The 19828-nt window shown below is 39.2% G+C and overlaps 1 protein-coding gene across 1 annotated transcript in view; it reads left to right on the top strand.

The window, feature by feature from the left end:
- LOC309415041 (junction-mediating and -regulatory protein-like) overlaps nucleotides 1–19828 on the top strand; it is a gene marked incomplete at both ends in the record, with an annotated part of 134104 nt that overhangs the window by 71162 nt on the left and 43114 nt on the right. Inside the window, 2 exons of the mRNA XM_082012432.1 lie at nucleotides 16134–16284; nucleotides 18483–18652. Of these exons, the coding sequence (XP_081868558.1) occupies nucleotides 16134–16284; nucleotides 18483–18652 (321 nt within the window). The remainder of the gene's footprint in view (nucleotides 1–16133; nucleotides 16285–18482; nucleotides 18653–19828) is intronic.

The raw sequence follows: 19828 nt of genomic DNA, 5'->3' as shown, positions 1-19828 counted from the left end.
TTTCCTCTGAAGAACTAATTGGTTTTCTTTTGGAAATATATCCATACAGTGTAGAACTGTGTTCTTTTATGTTCTGTTACTCTGAAGCAATAGCTGATGGAAATAGATGTTTACATGATGTGTTGAAGTTAATGGCTTCTGCTGTTTCTTTCTCTTTCTGTGTGCTTTTTGACAACCATTTTTTGTGAAAACTGTCATAATTTTCTTTGTTTCAAAGCATTATCTGAAGTAAAGCTTGCAAAACATGAAAGTCTTCAAGAGTGAGTCTCATCTTCACACACACACACAAAATAATTTTATTTCAGCCAATTTTACCATGAGGCTTGGTTTCTTCTCAAAGAGAATATAGGGTTTTTTTCTAGGAAGAATTAGCTGGAATGGGCTTTTTAAGAAAATGATTACTAGAAGGGAAACTGTAGATTTGGCTATGTGATCTAGTTGTGAGATGAGAGTTTTTTCTGTTAGACCACGCTTTCTCCAGAAATTCATGTCTAAGTGAGGAACTTCAAGACCAAAAGGTGAGTTTGAGAAAATGTTAGGGAACCAAAAAGCCTTTTAGGTTAGAAAAAACTTCAACTCTATCAGAGTTTCTTAATTTTTAGCTGAAATAATTTTTTACTGAATCGAAAGCAGATACATATGTTTTAAAGAAGTATTATTTATGTGAGGAATGAGTGATTCGTGTAAAGAAAATGTAGTGAATATAAGCTTGAAGCAAATGTCATTTATATTGAAATAAAGGAATATATGTAGGGCATGACCATAAACAGGGGAGTGGTAGTCTTTATGTAACTTCCTGATAAGTATAGTTTGGGTAACTCCCTTGATATGTGTAGCTTATGTAGCCTCCTGATATGTAAGTTAGTTCCTGATATACTAGTGCAAACCAGTGTTGTAAATAACCGCAGAAATGTCGAGAAAATGTATAGCCAAATAAGGTAGCATAATATAAGTAGAATAACGGAGCGCCTGCACAAACAGAGAGGTCATGTAGAGTGCACTGACGAAGAGGAGCATCTTCCTCCCAACGACCACCGGACGACCACCTAGAAAAAGATGAAGCATGCGCAGACCGGGGAAGTGGTGACGTACTTAAAGAAAGAGTCATCTTCCAAGAAAAAGGCGGAGAAAGGCGAGAAACGAAGCCTAGAGAAGTATAAAGGAAGGAATTGTAAGAAGTGAAGGTGTGCGTCTTGGTGGAGCGGAGACTCCCGGCGCACCCAGCGCTGTTTGCTTGCCTCTATTCGTTTAATAAATTGTAAACTTAAATTGGAATCCTGTTTGGGACTAAATCATTTATCACAATTGGGGGCTCGTCCGGGAGGGTCTTGGTTCCTGAATTCTGACTTGATCTAGGAGGGGCGCCCCACCATTTGGTGGCTCCTGATCGGGTCGGGTCAGGACTAACACCATCCTGAACCCAAATAGGGGCAAGCAAAGAATTTAATTTTTATGAGCTCCCTTGCCGGCTGCAGTAGTTTATTTTGCCTGTAATTCTGCGCGCGAAGATCCGAACGAAGACGACGGGGTTGTAAGTATTTAAGGTGTATACCGTTCGGTTGGGTAGGATTCGGTTGCCTGTGTGTGTAAGAGCGTGACTGAGACGGAACCTCATTCCGAAGCGATTGTGGAGGTCTTCTAACCGCGGTTCCAATCTCCCGCGAGGGACTTGGCCGGTGAAGGACCGAAGCGATTTTTATAGGATCCGTAGGTGAGTGACAAGTTTGAAACCCCCTGCAAGACACTCTTATTGGTAGCCAAGGGCTGTAGGAATTGCCACAGTAAAAATTCCTAGATGGGTCAGACGAAATCGAGAACCCAGGACCAGAAGAAAGGGAGCGAATTACTAAAAATACCTCCGGAGAGTCCATTAGGAATAATGTTAAAACATTGGAATAATAAGGGCCCTGGAAAAGGGAAGACAAAAGAGAAATTAGTTAAATATTGTATGGTAAAATGGCCAAAGAACCCCTTGAGACCCCACGTTTTTTGGCCTGTATTTGGGTCATTTGAGGATTGGGTTTGTCAGGCGCTAAACCTGTATGTAAATTCTAAGGAACCGTTTTGCCAAGAGGAGAGCGAGTATGCTAGTTTATGGATAAAGGCCTGTGTGGGCATTTTTAATCTTAAAACAGGAGTAGGGAAAAATAAGACCATAGGGGAGCAACACATGGAAAAGGAAAAGAAGGATTGGGACCCCCTAGATCACTTACCTCCCCCGTATAATCCAGCTACCCGTCAAATACCGTCACCAAATTTGACGACTTCCCCTACGGCCCCGGGGTCGAATTCAACTCTAAGGGAAGGATCCCAAACTGAGCACCCAGAGCGTCTTTGTATCCTTTACGGGAAGTACCTCTGGGTGGAGATAGAGGATTGGCGAGAGAGGGTTGGAAGAATTACTAAGAGAAGCTCAAAAGGTTTATGTCAGGAGGGACGAAGAAAAACAAAAAGCAGAGGCAAGAATTTTTGTAGCAGCAGTGAGGGAAAGTCAGAGGAGTAAGACTCAGCTGGGAGAGAAAAAAGATAAGAGACCAGAACAGCCACCCCAGGGACAATCTCATCAAGACAGACCCACAATTCCCATCTGTTACTATTGTAACAAAAAGGGACATGTTCAGAAAAACTGCCGTAAACGGGAACGGGATGAGAAAATGTTCAAAGAGGATTAGGGGTGTCAGGGGCTATATCTTCTGGGGACCTCAACATCAACAGAGCCCTTGATAAAACTATTAGTAGGTCCCCAAAAAGAAGAAGTTTTATTTTTAGTAGATACTGGAGCTGAAAGGTCAACGATTCAGAAACTCCCAAAAGGGGTAGGAAAAGGAAAAGCCCAGATGTCAGTAATAGGTGCAAAAGGAGAACCCTTCAAAGTCCCCATCTTAGAAGAAGTAGAGATTGAGACAGAGACAAAAATTTGTTTAAATGATTTACTTTTATTACCAGAAGCAGAATATAACCTATTAGGGAGGGACTTGATTTTAAAACTAAACCTAACTATTCAGAGCCAAGGAGATCGGTTATATATTAACTTATGTACCTTAACCCAACTTGATGAGGAAAAAATTGACCCCCAAGTATGGTATAAGGAAGGAGATGTTGGGAGATTAGATATGGAACCCATCAAGGTACAAATAACAGACCCTCATAAGCCAATTAGAATTAAACAATATCCTATATCTATAGAAGGCCGGAGAGGTCTAAAACCTATTGTGGATAAATTACTAAAAAAATGGGACTTTGGAACCATGTATGTCACCCCATAATACCCCTTTACTCCCTGTAAAGAAATCAGATGGTACATATAGGATGGTACAGGATTTGAGAGCCGTGAATCGGCGAACAATCACCAAATTCCCTGTCGTGGCAAATCCTTATACTTTATTGAGTCACCTGTCTCCTAAACATATTTGGTATAGTGTAATAGATTTGAAAGATGCCTTTTGGGCCTGTCCTTTGGATAAGGGGTTCAGAGATTATTTTACCTTTGAATGGGAAGACCCCGAAACAGGACGAAAAACAACAATTAAGGTGGACTGTGCTACCACAAGGGTTTACGGAGTCACCAAATTTGTTTGGACAGACCTTAAAGAAAATCTTACAAGGTTTTACAGTACACGAGGAGGGAAAATTATTACAATATGTGAATGATTTACTGGTAGCAGGAGAAACTGAAGAGGAGACCCGAAAAGCCACCATTAGATTGTTAAATTTTTTAGAGAAAAAGGGATTAAAAGTGTCCTGCTCGAAATTACAATTTATAGAGCAAGAAGTAAAATATTTGGGACATTGGTTAAGCAAAGGAAAAAAAAAGAAATCAGATCCTGACAGGGTTTCTGGTATTTTAATCCTAAGACCTCCACAGACTAAAAAGGGAATGAAAAAAAAAAAACAAACCAAAAAACAAACACTGGTGGGATATTTATCCAAATTGTTAGATTCGGTGAGCAGGGGGTGGCCAGCATGTCTCCAAGCCCTAGTTGCTATGGCATTATTGATAGAGGAAGCTAGGAAAATTACCTTTAGTGCACCTCTAAAGGTATATACGCCACATAATGTTAGGAATGTCCTCCAACAGAGGACAGAGAAATGGTTGACAGATAGTTGACTTTTGAAATATGAAACCATCTTGATAGATTCACCTAATTTGGAATTACGAGTCACCTCTGCCCAGAGCCCCGCTCAGTTCCAGTTTGGGGAACCCTCAGAAGCAGTAGTGCTATAACACAATTGTTTAGAAGTTATAGAATCCCAGACAAAAGTAAGGCTCAATCTTAGAGATATTGAATTAGAGGGAGGAGAAAAATTGTTTGTAGATGGATCCTCCCGAGTAATAGAAGGGAAGAGAAAATCAGGATATGCAAAAATTGACAAGGACTTGGAACTTGTGGAATCAGGACCTCTGAGTCCATCATGGTCAGCTCAGGCTTGTGAGCTTTATGCCCTATGTAGGGCCCTGGAATTATTAAAAGAAAGAAGAGGGACCATATTCACAGATTCCAAATATGCATATGGAGTAGTCCATACTTTTGGAAAAATTTGGGAGGAAAGAGGCTTGATTAACACTCAAGGAAAGAACTTAATACATCAGGAGTTGATAGTAAAATTTTGAAAGTGTTAAGAGAACCAAAGGAAATAGCTGTGGTGCATGTGAGGGGACACCAAAAGGGATTAGATTATCGAATTAGAGGAAATAATTTAGCAGATAAGGAGGCTCAGGAAGCAGCCTTGAGGATTGAAACTGTTAAAATTAATCATACACAAACAAGGGAGGACACTAGTGGAAGAGGATAAGAGGAAAAGGAGAAAAAGTTTACGCTGGAGGAACAAGCAAAATTAGAGAAAATAGGAGCTAGAGTGGAACAAGGGAAATGGACATTACCTGATGAGCGAGAGATGTTGCCAAAAGCTTACGCTAGGCAAGTATTAGAACGCTTACACGCGCAAACACATTGGGGTACAAAAGTGTTAAGTGATCATTTCCTTAAACAGTTTGGCTGTATTGGAATTTTTTGAAATAGCAAGGCAAATTACACAAGGGTGTTTAACTTGTCAAAGGGTAAATAAGGCCGTGTTTCGACAAGTGGCCATGGGAGGAAGAAAACTAGCTTATAGACCGTTTGAAAGGATTCAAGTCGACTTTACCGAATTCCCAAGAATAGGAAGATTGAAATATTTGTTAGTTATAGTAGACCATTTAACACGATGGGTCAAAGCCTAGCTTTGACCTAGCCTAGCTACAGCCTAGCCTAGCTGTAGCAAGAGCGACAGCTCAGACGGTGATAAAATTTTATTAGAACACCTAATCCCCAGGTATGGGATAATACAATATATTGATTCTGATCAAGGCACTCACTTTACTTCTAAAATTATAAAATCCTTGTGCCAATCATTAGGTATTAAATGGGAATATCATACCCCATGGCATCCTCAAAGTTCGGGAGTAGTAGAAAGAATAAACCAAACAATAAAGCAAGAGCTAGCGAAGCTAATGGTTGAAACACAGATGCCATGGACTAAATGTTTACTGCTAGCCCTTCTTAACATAAGGATCAAACCGCACAGTGAGACTGGATTATCGCCATATTAGGTTTTATACGGCATGCCCTATCTCCAAGGGAAACAATGTAGTGGAAGATTATAATATTCAGAAATATGTTATCGTTTTAGGAGAAAGGTCGAAAGAACTAAGAGATATAGGAATAATGGCACAAACCCTACCTTTGGGGTTTGCAATCCATCAATTCAAACCAGGGGATAAGGTACTGATCAAAACTTGGAAGAAAGAAACTTTAGTTCCTTCATGGGAAGGACCCTTTGTTGTATTGTTAACTACAGATACTGCCATCCGGACCGCGGAAAAGGGGTGGACACACGCGACTCGAGTAGAAGGACCCATGAAAGACTGGAAAGTTATTTTACAACCTGGAACCACAAAAATAACATTAAAAAGGGAATGAACGTATGAGAAATGATCACGAATTAAAGACTATAGCATTAAGCAATTATCGGGCAGGACTAAGTTTATGTCCACTATGTAAACCGTGTTGTATGATTATTGAGGGTTAGGTGTAACCTGTGTAACAAATATATCATTTCCCACAGAGGCTAACAGGGACGTTTTCAAATTCAAAGCTGAAGTTTCCTCTGCATTCGGTGTGGACAGACTACTCCTATAGGAGATTTCTGGTGGGTAAGATTTATTACTGTCATCAAAATAAAGAAGTCCGCTTGAGAAGGGGGAGAGGGCAAGACCGGGTAGGGATTCTCAGTCGCGATCAAGTAAGGCCAGTCAAGGACGAGCACCCCTTGTAGCTGATGCCTCCGACCATGAGATCCCTTACCGGACCTCTCCTGATTTTACTCGGACTCACCAACCTGGTGACAGGTAATCAAAATTGCACCGAGTGCATAAGAACCGCCCAGCACGGACGAGTAAGTAATAAAACATTAATGTACCACACCTATTACGAGTGCAAAGGGAAACAGAATGGGAGTTGTATATACAATGGAACACAATATAAGAAATGCTCAGTGGAAAATGATACTGTTTGTTACGATCCAAAGGAACTTCCTTATCAATAGTGGGTAGAAATGAAAACAAATTCGCAAGTAGGAAGATTAATTGGAATAAGTAAGGATATGGCCAATTTGAGCACATCAGTATCGGTAATTTTTGATGCATGCGATATTATAGATGATGATCTGGATATTAATTGTGGGAGTGTAGAGTGGAGATGGTACTATAGTAATCAACCAAAATATATTTGCCCAGGTGGAGGTGGACGTCAATGTCAGATAAATCCTGATTATGTACCTAGTCAAACGGCGAGATATCAGTCAGCACACCTATGTGGAAGAAGGGGATGGTCTTGTGTATGTTAGGATACTGCAAGCTGGGGATATGACAGCCAATGTGGGGATTTACAAGCTTCAATCACAAGGGTACAAACAGACAATAATTGTACAACCTATACCTGTAATTTAGTAAATTTAACCCTTATAAATTTAGAAATTTGGAAACAGAAAAAAAAAAAATAACCAAAATTGGACTTAAGATATATGGACCTGGAGAAGACCCAGGTGTAGTTATTAATATTGAAATGAAAGAAAAGAGAATCAGTGCAGCATAGACTGTTATTTAAGTCATTTTATCATGAAATGGAAACAAGAACGAAATATGAAATTCCCACAGTGGCTAAAAATCTATTTGTAAATCTTGCTGAGAACATTGCTAAGTCACTAAATGTAACTAATTGTTATGTATGTGGTGGAACTAATCAGGAGAGAATTGGCCCTGGGAGGCCCAAGAGAGCAACATATCAGACCCTAATGTTTAGAATATATCAACTCAGGTCAGGAAACAACAATGGATATTACAAACCAGCATAATAGGAAGAAGCTGTTGGCAAAATGACAGTGGGAGTAAACCAGTCAGATATTTAGTATGTGAAGGGGGATATAACTGGAATAGTACTTACCAAAAGTAGGATAAATGGGACACTGCCCAAGAAATAAGTAAAAAATCATGCGAATTGGACCAACGGAACCACTATTGATAAAGGGTGGTCAAATCCAGAAGGGCAATATTGGATCTGTGGAAAATTTGCATATACCCGATTACCAAAAAAATTGGACCGGAGCGTGCGTGTTAGGAACTATACGGCCAAGCTTTTTCTTATTACCTATAAACCGAGGAGAACGCCTAGGGGTACTGGTATATACAGACGCATTAGAAACTCACAACCAAAGGGAAAAAAGAGAGCTACAAATAGGAAAATGGAAAGATAATGAGTGGCCACCTGAAAGAATAATAGCATATTATGACCCAGCGACATGGGCAGAAGATGGGTGCTGGGGATATAGGACCCCCATTTATATGTTGAATAGAATAATCAGGTTGCAAGCTGTAGTAGAAATAATTGTAAATAAAACGGGTAATGCTCTAGGATTGGTGGCTAAACAAAATACTAAAATGCGTACAGCCCTATATCAAAATAGACTCGCGCTAGACTATTTACTAGCACAGGAAGGAGGAGTCTGTGGAAAATTTAATCTCACAAATTGTTGTTTAGAGATAAATGATGAAGGAAAAGCCATCAATGAATTAGTAAGAGAAATGAAAAAAGTAGCCCATGTGCCAGTCCAAACATGGAATGGAATAAATGTCCAAGGACTATGGACAACGTGGGAAAATTTATTCTCAGGAAACTGGGTAACAAAAATCATTATTGTTTTGTTAGGATTGTTTGGAGGTATGTTAATAATACCATGTCTAATTCCTTGTCTTTCACAAGCTGTAGCTTCTGCGATTAATGGAATGAAATTTACAGCCACTCCAATAGAACCAACACAGAGTGAGAGAAAACATGTTTTAATGTTGGTAAAACATATAGAGGAACCCGAGTTAATACCCATCAAACAAACTTTAAATAAATTTTACACAAATCACAGTGGTGAAAAAGAAAACGGGGGATTGTGAGGAATGAGTGATTCGTGTAAAGAAAATGTAGTGAATATAAGCTTGAAGCAAATGTCATTTATATTGAAATAAAGGAATATATGTAGGGCATGACCATAAACAGGGGAGTGGTAGTCTTTATGTAACTTCCTGATAAGTATAGTTTGGGTAACTCCCTTGATATGTGTAGCTTATGTAGCCTCCTGATATGTAAGTTAGTTCCTGATATACTAGTGCAAACCAGTGTTGTAAATAACCGCAGAAATGTCGAGAAAATGTATAGCCAAATAAGGTAGCATAATATAAGTAGAATAACGGAGCGCCTGCACAAACAGAGAGGTCATGTAGAGTGCACTGACGAAGAGGAGCATCTTCCTCCCAACGACCACCGGACGACCACCTAGAAAAAGATGAAGCATGCGCAGACCGGGGAAGTGGTGACGTACTTAAAGAAAGAGTCATCTTCCAAGAAAAAGGCGGAGAAAGGCGAGAAACGAAGCCTAGAGAAGTATAAAGGAAGGAATTGTAAGAAGTGAAGGTGTGCGTCTTGGTGGAGCGGAGACTCCCGGCGCACCCAGCGCTGTTTGCTTGCCTCTATTCGTTTAATAAATTGTAAACTTAAATTGGAATCCTGTTTGGGACTAAATCATTTATCACATTTAGATGACAGCACTTCTTACTTTTTCTTTCCTCACTCTGTCCATTTAAATACTCTGGTGCCTTTTCTTAGTCATATCTAATGTGGACAATAGTCATTCTAATAATATGTTTCTGTTTAGTCTGTAAAATGACATGTGCTCTTTTATGGACTATAAAAATAAAAGATGCTGGCATCATAAAGGTATGCAGTGAGCAAAATGAAGCATAAACATGTTATGCATGCATTGCATATTGTAATGGAATGCAGAAGCACATAAGAACTTCCTTTAATTCTATAATGAGGGTTACTGTCTTCAAAGTATATTAATTATATATATATAATTAAAAGATGATTAATTATTGAAGAGGATACAGAAAACAAAGTCTTCAAAACTCATGAGCCTGTTCATGTTGCTATTTAATGGTCCACATGTGTTTCCCTTTTCCTCTTTAAATTCTCAGCTAGGATAAAGTGTAGATTTGAGAGAGTGGTCTCTGTTTCATGAAAGTGTGTCATGGTTTAGGCCCAGCTGACAACTAAGCACCATGCAGCCGCTCGCTTGCCTCCCCTCCCCAGGTGGGATGGGGGAGAGAATTGGAGAAAAAAAAACACCTTGTGGGTTGAAATAAAAACAGTAAACATAAAAATAAAAACAATAAAAACAGCAAAGGAAGAGGAAATAATAATAAAAATATTACTGATAAAGGCATATACAACACAAGTGATGCACAATGCAACAATTGCTCACCACTTAGTGATCGATAGCCCTTCCCCAAGCAGCGATTCCCGCTCCCTGGCCAACTCCAGTTTTATATACTGAGCATGACGTTATATGGTAGGGAATATCCTTTTGGCCAGTCTGGGTCAGCTGTCCTGGCTATGCCCCCTCCTAGCTTCTTGTGCACCTCCCCGCTGGCAGAGCATGGGAAGCTGAAAAGTCCTTGACTGAGTATAAGCACTACAACTACTTAGCAACAACTAAAACCATCAGTGTGTTATCAACATTATTCTCATACTATATCGAAAAGAGAGCACTGTGCCAGCTATTAGGAAGAAAATTAACTCTATCCCAGCCAAAACCAGGACTAGGTGTTGTAGGTGGAGAGGGAAGCTGCCGTATCTTCTTCATAAGCTGCAACCTTCAGAGGCAGGTTCTCTTTCCTCCCTAACTTTTCTCCTTATTATAGCTGTGGTCTTCTCTTAATTAAACTACCATTGTTTTCCATGGGCTTACTTTCTAGTTCCTATGATAATAATGCAACTCTAAATTTATATCTCCTATTTAAATATACCCAAATTATATTATTTGAATTGAATATTATTATTTAATATATATTTGTATATATTTGCTGTAGTGGCGCTGTACTGGGCTAAGCAGAATCCACTGTCAAGGAACGATAGTCTAAATGAAGACGCTGGGACATAACGCTGTCACGAATGGATAATTTAGGCTGCTTAAAGAATCCCCATCAAAGATATCAGAAAGAGAATTATTTTAATATAAATTTATAAAAAGCACAACAACAGAATTCGATGGTAAGATCCACTCTATTACTTATTCAACATGGAAAAGTTATACAGAGAGAAATCAAGTTACAATTAAATTGGAATGATTTACTCATGTATCGAATTGAGTTAATGTGTATATTGAGGAGAGAAAGTGAGGGAGACCCTCCCGTTGAGTCATGAGGTTGAGAGTGGACCAAAATCCACCGCTAGTCCCAGACTTGGTCAACGGTTATGACTAAAGGGATAGGGTATCGGGGATTCTGGTGTAGTGATATATGTTGTGCTTGGTGTAACTTTAGGACAACAACAATCTAATACAAAATAACAGCGATCAAATTCACTAACAATATTGAGATAAATCACAGTATCAAATCATATAAAACTTAGCAGCATAATCAACTTTTAAACTTACTAATATTCCTTAATCACACCCACATATAGGTGTAGAGATAGAGACACATAAAGATATATAGAGAAAAGAGATAGATATGTACAAAGGTACCTATTAAATATCCCCCTTGAATTCAGTCAAATACATCAAATGCTTTGCGTCGCTCACTGGGTGCACAGTCGAGCCTCTGAGTTGATCGCAAACTTGAGGGTTCACGGACTCTGAGAGGCGTCCCACGCAGAGGGAGGTGCTGGTCACAGCCCACTGCGGTCCAGGAGAGCTCAAAGGGTCTCACTTGGGACCACTATTTATAGGATTGGGAGATGATTGACTTTAGGCATCAGTGAGTTTCCACAATCCAGGCAGGTGGTTTCTCAAGTTTTAGCAGTAAGGCTGCCAGGATTGTCTGGAGATAATTGATTAGTTCTGTTCTTGTTCTGTACCTTGTTTAGGCGATCACATCCCTGATACACTCAGTGCCATTCTCCTCCTTGGCTACACAAGAGTGCTTGGTACAGCCGAGGGGCTTTCAACTGCCAAATCCTTTGTTCAGAGGCCAAGGCTTGTCAGACAACTTAGAGCGGCCCAGGTACAAGGCGAAATGGGGGGGGCGGGGGGGAGTGCACCACCACAAATGCTCAGCTAGCCATTTGGCAAGGGGGACCATGTATATTTTACCACTATGTCTCAGTTGTTCATCTCTTGTTTTTCTCTGGTGATTGTCTGTCCTGCCCTGTAAGGATGACATGCATAAATTTCATTAATGACTGAGAGATTATAATAATTTTCTAGGTAGGTTGCACTTGAAAACTGATAATTCTTCTCTCTATTGGTAATTGTCAGTATTTACATTCACAGTATGGCTGTTTTTTCGGGGTTTTTTTTCCAAAATGTTTCCCCAGAGTGTGCCAGATGCATGGCCAAAAGTGGCTGTTTGCATGCCCTCTGTCTTTTATTTTATCACAGTTATTGAGCTTAGATTATAAAGAATAACATTAATTATCTTTGGAAAGGTTGCTAGCAGTATTTTCTTTTACACTGGTTTTTGGTGTTTTGTTTTGTTGGGGTTTTTTAATAACTCAGTTTTTCTTTGTTACACTTTTTGATGGAGAAATTGAATCAGGTGGAATGCACTGGCTGGATGGGAAGAGTTTGCTTTTCCCCTGGGGAGCACTGGAGCATCTTCAGGTCAATGGGGAGGCTCTCAGAGGTCACAGAGTGTGTACATCAGGCAAGCCCAGAAAAGGAAGCCTTGAGCTTGGTCAGGAACACCACTTTGGTACCTTGGAAGTTGCAACTTCTATTCTATTGGGTCAATGACTTTCTGAGTGTTTTGCAACTTCCAAGGTACTGAAGTGGTTTGCTGCCACTCGGAAAGTCATTGACCTAATAGAAACAAAGATGGGAAGCAAGGACCTGCCTTTAAGGACACAATGCAGTGTGTTCATTGAATATCTTTGTGGAGTCTCCTTCTGACAGTCTGCTTTACACAAAATTAGATCCTCTCATGAAGTAAAATATTAAGGTAACTTGATTAATTTCCTTCCCTGTGCATGAGAATATTTCTGGCTGCTCTAGGTAAGACTATTTATATTTATAATACACAATGCCAAACTTTTGGCATGCTGATAAACAGTTAACTTCCCTGAATTTTGTTTAATTCGTTTGACTCCTACTGCCCCATGAGTGGTCTGAGATGTCTTCTGCTGGCAGGAAGTGGCCACAGTGTGTTATCCTGAACTTATGTAGACTATCCAGAGAGTGAGAGAGATCTGTGTGGCTGAGGATTCTTACTCCAGGAATCAGCCCAGGAGCCTGGATCTTCTGAAGATTTGCAGCTCTCGATTTCTAGGACTCTTGTCCCTTATTCTTGAACTTTCTCATTCTGAATTTGTCACCTTGAACCTCAGTTGCCTCTGGCTGGCATATCTGTTAAATGGTTGTTGGGACAAGCAGTGTACTCTGGTCTCTGGTCATAGATATCCTAAACAATAGCAGTAAGGACTAAACTTAGCATTTCTTTATAGTCAAATGGTCCAGGTTCTTTTCCTGTTAACCTAGGCTACTTGTCAGATGTGAAGGAAACAAGTTTTTCAGTTTAAGGTTCATCCTCAGCTCCTACCTAGTCACTTTTCTTAAGGAAGCAGCTGGGGGTTTTCATCTGTCAAAGACTGTTCCCCACTGTTACTTAGATCCTGTCTTCACCTGTTGAATGAATGTTCCCTTTGAAACAATGAGACCCTGCTCCTTCATTCATCATTTCATGGCTTCGGAGTCAGGAAGTTAACATTGTGTGTGTGCCTTATCCAAGCTGCAGAATGCAAAGGCCAAAGTGTCCCTCTGTATTGTCTTTGCATATCATGAACATTAGATGTGCTTTGGTCTTTTTCTTGTACTACAAGACACTTCAAGAAGAATGCTCACCTATTCATGTTCATGGTCAATAATTCTAAGAGTTTGACTGTCTTGCTAGATAACAAGCTGTGTAGGTATGGGCTATAAGACTGCTAAGCATCAGCTCAAGCAGCACTAGGGAAATGCTTCTGTCCGGTGTATCTTTCTGGGGCTCCGTTCAGGCTTTTGTTAAGCATGCCACTATTGCTGCAGCCTCAAGGCATGATGTTGGTCTGTTCTTGTTCATGAAACTACTTGGGGACCTCCTTCCAGACAGTAGTCATTTCTGGAGTATGTTGCTTGGTGTCTTTTAAATGTGAATGTGTATATGAACAGATGCATAAAGGGAAAAAGAAGGTACTCATCAGTAACTGTACCACCTTGAACTGGTCCATCCTCATAAACATTTACAGCTTCATCTTCTTCCTTGTTTCCCCAGTTTCTAAAGCTTTGCAGGACCATGATCATCTGCTTAAGATCGCACATAAATATGCATACTTGTATGGGTATTGCTAAAGCAAAGGCTTCTTGGGTTTTCTGTGCCTTGCCATATGAATACCCTCAGCATGAATGACTGTATGGATGACATACTTGGGATTGCAGTTAATGAAAAGGTGCTTCCCTTTTCTGTTACTTGTAAATACTTGCTCTAGGGAACAAAGATACAGTTGTATTGTGCCTTCATCTCTCTAGCTTGCATTGTGTGTGAATAATGTTTTGGCAGGCCAAACTTTATGAAGAAATGTTACTTTGAGGCTTCTTATTATCGTAGAAATGATGGCTAACAAGAATGTTACTCACATTACACAGTGATCCCATGTCAATTCCAGTATCAAATTACCTCATCTTTACCAAGGAATAGAAAAGGAAGACTTTTAACTGTATTGTTTTTATCCTGCTTCTTAAAGGAACTTGCTGTTTCAGAGTGGAAAGCATTAACTTCACCAGTCATCATTCACTGGTACATACATACAGTTTGACATTTATCTGGAAATTCTTGTCTGTCCATTCATAAGCATTCCCTGTGGAAATCATGGTACATATGTGCTTCATCAAATTACATGTTACAACCTATCTAGTAAAATTATTATTCACTTATCATTTTTAATGATTAATTTGTTAAAATACCTTATTAAACTACTTTAAACATTTTTTCAAGAAATGAACAATTACATAGAAGGCAATGATATTTCAATTACACAGAAACAATTACATATTTTTATTTTTAAAAATCATCCCTCTAAGAGATGGGCTAAGTGGATATGCAGAGGTAGATCCTGAACAGCTCTTTGAGAACAGATTGAAGCTTTGTGAAATGAAGATGAATATTCAAGGCGTTAGAACTTCAGGTTAAAATTTGGTGATGTAGAAGATTATGAACGCTTTTGGGTTTGGGGGGGTTTGTTTATACTAGTGAGGTGTCGTCTTGACTGATGTAAATGAAAAATATTCAAAATTAAGGCTATGGTGTTGCAGGAGCAGGCTTAAATATTTAATTATTAGATATATAATCTGTTGTCAGCAGTGGGACTACTTAATACCTTAACTTTTTAAAAGTGTGTAAAAAATTTTCAGTTTTGGGAAAGCTATAGTTTTTTTATTAATTATTACAAGAAACTCCAAAACTTTTACTGGCTTCAGATAGTTGTCTCTTCAGAATAAAATTGCTTTGGTCTTAGCAATGAAAAGATATTTGAACTCCCAGTCACTAGGAAAATATGTTTTAAAAAGTCATCTATAACAAAGGAAAACTACGAAAATGTTGATGACTACTTCCCACTGCCCCAGCACATCCCCCTGTTTCCAGCTTCGTTCTGACTAAAGAGCATTTATTTACTTCAGAATGGAGTCATAGAATGATAGAATATCTCAAGTTGGAAGGGACCCATAAGGATCATCGAGTCCCACTCCCCGCTCCTTGCAGGACTACCTAAAACTAAACCATATGACTAAGAGCATTGTCCAGACACTCCTTGAACTTTGACAGGCTTGGTGACATGATCACATCCCTGGGGAGCCTGTTCCAGTGACTGACCACCCTCTCAGCGAAGAACCTTTTCCTAACATCCAATCTGAACTTCCCCTGATGCAGCTTCATTCCATTTCCTCATGTCCTATCGCTGGTCACCAGAGAGAGGAGATCAGCACCTCCCCCTCCACTGCCCCCCTTGAAGAAGTTGTAGACTGTGATGAGGTCACCTCTCAGCCTTCTCTTTTCCAAGCTGAGCAAGCCAAGTGACCTCAGCTGCTCCTCATAAGTCTTGCCCTCGAGACCTTTCACTATCTTGGTCGCCCTCCCCTGGACACACTCTAATAGCTTGATGTCCTTATATTGAGATGCCCAAAACTGCACACAGTACTTGAGGTGGAACCGCACCAGTGCAGTGTAGAGGGGGACAATCACCTCCCAGGTGAATATTTCAGGCTGGAAGAAAGCCTGGTTTAAGCATGCTTGTTATCTGAAGATGATAAGATATTTAACAAAAAGATACTGTCAGATCGAATTTATATTTGAGTTTGTTGTGCTTCCAGTAAGAATAGTAACGAAACCGTGGATACACTTTTTCAACAGAAAGGAGCACTTCAAAGAGTTTTTTCTGTTGAATAGAAGCCATGGTGATTTGCTGGTAGTTTTCTCTCCTTTATGTTTTTCTTTCTTAGCCACCCTGAAACTGGATGCTGTTGGCAAAATAGCAACGATTAATTTTGTTGTTGATTATGGACTGATTTATTTTCAGATCTCGGTAGAGAATGACTACCTAGGCCCCAGAAGAATTCAGAATCTGCAAAAAGAAGATGCTGATTGGCAGAGAAAAGCCCACATGGCTGTGCTTTCTATTCAAGATCTTACAGTTAAATACTTTGAAATAACAGCTAAAGCACAGAAAGGTAGCTATTTCAAATAACAAATCTTTAAAAATTTATTTAATGTTTACCATGTTCTGTATCGTACTGTGTGATTGATTTATTTTTTTTATCAGTCCTCTGTGAGGAAAATGCAGTTGTCATTCTCATTTGTTTTTTCTTCTGTGTCTATTTGAATTTTTCACAAATAAGCCTTTCAAAACATCATCAGAAGCGGGCAGAATAGAAATTTTAAAATATAGTTTCGCAACCACCTTCTCAATCTTATTGTATTAGCTGCACTGTACATTTGCAAAGGATTTAGGGAGCATAGAGTCCCTGATGGATTCGATCTTCTATACTGGATATGGCAGACAACCATAGTAAGTATTTATTACTTTTCAATTAATTTCTTTTTCCTGTCTCCCCTGCCTTTCAGTAATTTTTTTCATAGCCCTAAATATTAATCAACAACTCAGTTTAACTACTCAGTGAAAGCTGCTCTGTTGTTCAGAAATCCTCATCCTTGGCATTTCTATACTTGAAGAACGTGGCAGCTTTACTAAAGAGTTGGTGCAGTTAAACCAGGTCATATGACTTACATATTAATCTGTGCTCTCATCCTTGTACCATTTTAACCTACATAATCGGTTTATTAGGGCAAACAAACCTGAGGATGTGGTTTCACGTCACCTCTTTTAGTTTGACTGTGGGCTACCACTGACAGAGTTTGTCCCACTCTTTTCCCTGCCTGAGTGAGGGTTCCTGGTTGTTTCTTTGCCTTGGTGATAGTGATTGTGCAACCAGATAGATGAGCTGTACCCCTGGAAGAAAATCTTTTTTGATGGGTAGGTTTCCTGTCTCCCTGCATGACTGCTAGATCTGTCTCAAGAGAAGCAGTTGCTGCAAAATGATTCCTTTCAGTGACAACCCAAGTTAAGGATAATATGAAACTCCACCTTATTTTGAAAAAGTGACTAAACCAGTTCAAGCATGTTGGAATAAATTTAACTGGAGCAAATTCTAAATGTATTTAATCAATTTGGTTCCTTTACTAGTATGACAGAGGCAAGTAAAATACCCCATTAGTTGATAGAGAATGTATATTTACAGTTACTTAGTTTTTGTTTTGTTTACATGCTGTTTTTATGTACAGCAATCAGGATTGTAGGGAAAAACACTGGGAAATTAAATGCCTGGAGACTGTTGACAACCATAGACCTTTGGTGTACAGATTTCTTGCCTTTTTTGTTATGTTTTGGGTTTTTTTTGCCTCCTGCTGATCATAAGGTGGTCTTACATACCAAAATATTAACAGATGACAGAGGAAAAACATGAGAAAAAAAGGTATTTTTTATTACCTAACAGCAGCAGGTGATATCTTCTAGCACCTAGGGACTGAATGCTACCCCTTTGGTTCTGTGACTCTCATGGCTTTTGCTTTGCAAAGCTAAGTGTACAGTATCATGTGATTGTTCTGTATATTAAAAATGGTGAAAGTCTCATGTGTGTCAGCCTAGACAATGTCTGGGGCTCAAGAAGAGAAGGTCTGAATCAAGCAAGGGACTACTGCTACTCTCTTACTGAAAAGATTCTCATTCATCTCTGCATATTAAGGGCAGATTGTAATTTGCTTAGTCAATTTGAATTAGTTTTGTAAAGCAACCTGCATTTTGAGGTAAAAAAAAAGATGTTCTTATTTAAATTTAATTCACTATTCTTACAGAATCGCACTTGAGGTCAAGTTGAAATTTTTGATTTAACTTGTAATTCTTATTTCACTCTGCAGATTTGTGTTAAACTTATGACTGCACTGTAAAAGTTATCGAGAGAAACTGGAGACTTTAGTAGCTGATGATTGGGGCTTTCAGAAGCAGGGGAAATTTGGGGTGTAGTTTAAGGCTCCATGGTAATATTAGCCAGATATTTTTCTTAAGTCAAGAGTTCTGAATATGTGGTTCAAGTGTTCACGTACTGTGTATTCAGAATGGTTCCTCTGTGGGTAACAAAAATTGGAATTATAATGATTAAATGATCAACAAATGAACAATTGCATATTTACACAAATCCTAAGAATACTTACATCTTGGATATGAAGGTTAATGCTCCGTAGAATGACTGCTCTCTGCTAAGAGAACTTTGTATGTTTTTGGATACAAATGTGTGCATAGTCTCTACAGTAGAATCACTAGTGATCTGAAGCGTATACTGGTAAGCTGTCTGCTTTTTCTTCCCTTCTCTAGCTTTGTATGAGCGAATGCGAGCAGACCAGAAAAAAATTGGTAAGGCAGCATGGGCAGCAGCAGTGGAACGTATGGAAAAGCTTCAGTATGCAGTTTCTAAGGAGACTCTGCAGTTGATGCGTGCTAAAGAAATCTGTTTGGAGCAGAAGAAACATGCACTGAAGGAGGAGGTAATTTTTCATACCAATAAATAGAAAAATAAAACATGCAGGAAAAAAAACAAACCTTGAAGAATGTTGATGTACTTGGAGGGGAACAACAACAAAAACCAACAGACTTGAAAGTCATTATTTTTCAGCTTTTAATGATAAAAGTCTGTATTTTAACTTTTACCACATTCTACTGTGTGTGTTAGGCAAATGGAGTTGCAGTGTAAGTGTGGTGGGGTTTGTGCCACTTATTTATGTTTTCTGTTCACCTTTTCCTGGTTAGTCAACCAGGAAGACAGTTTTTACTGTTAATGTTTACAGCTATCCACCGAGTTTAATAAAATGAAGAGAAGGGATAGGAACAGAAATCTGCTGCTATGTAATCTCCACACTTTAGCTCTCAGAGGCATGATCACCTTTTTGGAGTAGTTTTGACATTCCAGATGGAAGGTATCTGAACATTAGTAAATATACAGATGACTAGCCTGTTGTACTGCACTCTCTTTGTCTCTGCTAACCCTAATTATTAAGGCAGTCTTCCAGAGGGGGTTGTGCTAGCTACAGCTTTCCTGAGGAAAGAGTGCATGCATTAAACTGTGTTTAAATGTCTTAGCAGAAAAAAAACACATTTATTGGATTTTGACACCTCCTCAAAAGCAAAAATGCTACAAATCCTCTTTTAAAATTTGCTATCATATGGTTATTCCATGCAAAGAGCCTTCTCTCATACTAACGTTAATTTAAATTCTATCCAATCAGTTGCTTGTTTTTTAAAGCACTTTTCAAATCTTTCAGCAAAATTTGACTAAACTGGTGGCTCTGTTATGAAAAGGTTATCCAAAGAACTCACAACTCTAGCACTGTATAGATTAGTAGGTTTCCAAGCCTGATAGACTATGTGCCTATTTTAGGAGCTTCTATAGAAGACAGCTTGATCTGCAAGGAAGAGGGAGTACATGCAAGACCCAGAGCACAAAAATAAAAAGTTTCCTTCATTTCAATACTCTTTATATTTAGAAAGCCAAGAGTTGTCTGGAAACCTGAGTTTATCAGGCTTCTGCCATCCTCGGCTAAGAGTTGATGAGAGAATCCAGCAGTACCAATTGGAAATATATGTTCAGATGTTTAGGGCAGCCATGCATTGTCTTTTCCCTAGCACATCTTATTTTTCTCCCTGTGGAGTCCTTTTGTGAATTT

Source organism: Phaethon aethereus, assembly GCF_964289735.1.
Source record: "Phaethon aethereus genome assembly, chromosome: W".
Lineage (NCBI taxonomy): Eukaryota > Metazoa > Chordata > Aves > Phaethontiformes > Phaethontidae > Phaethon > Phaethon aethereus.
The sequence above is the reverse complement of the archived record's forward strand: the minus strand, read 5'-3'. Positions and strand labels throughout refer to the sequence as shown.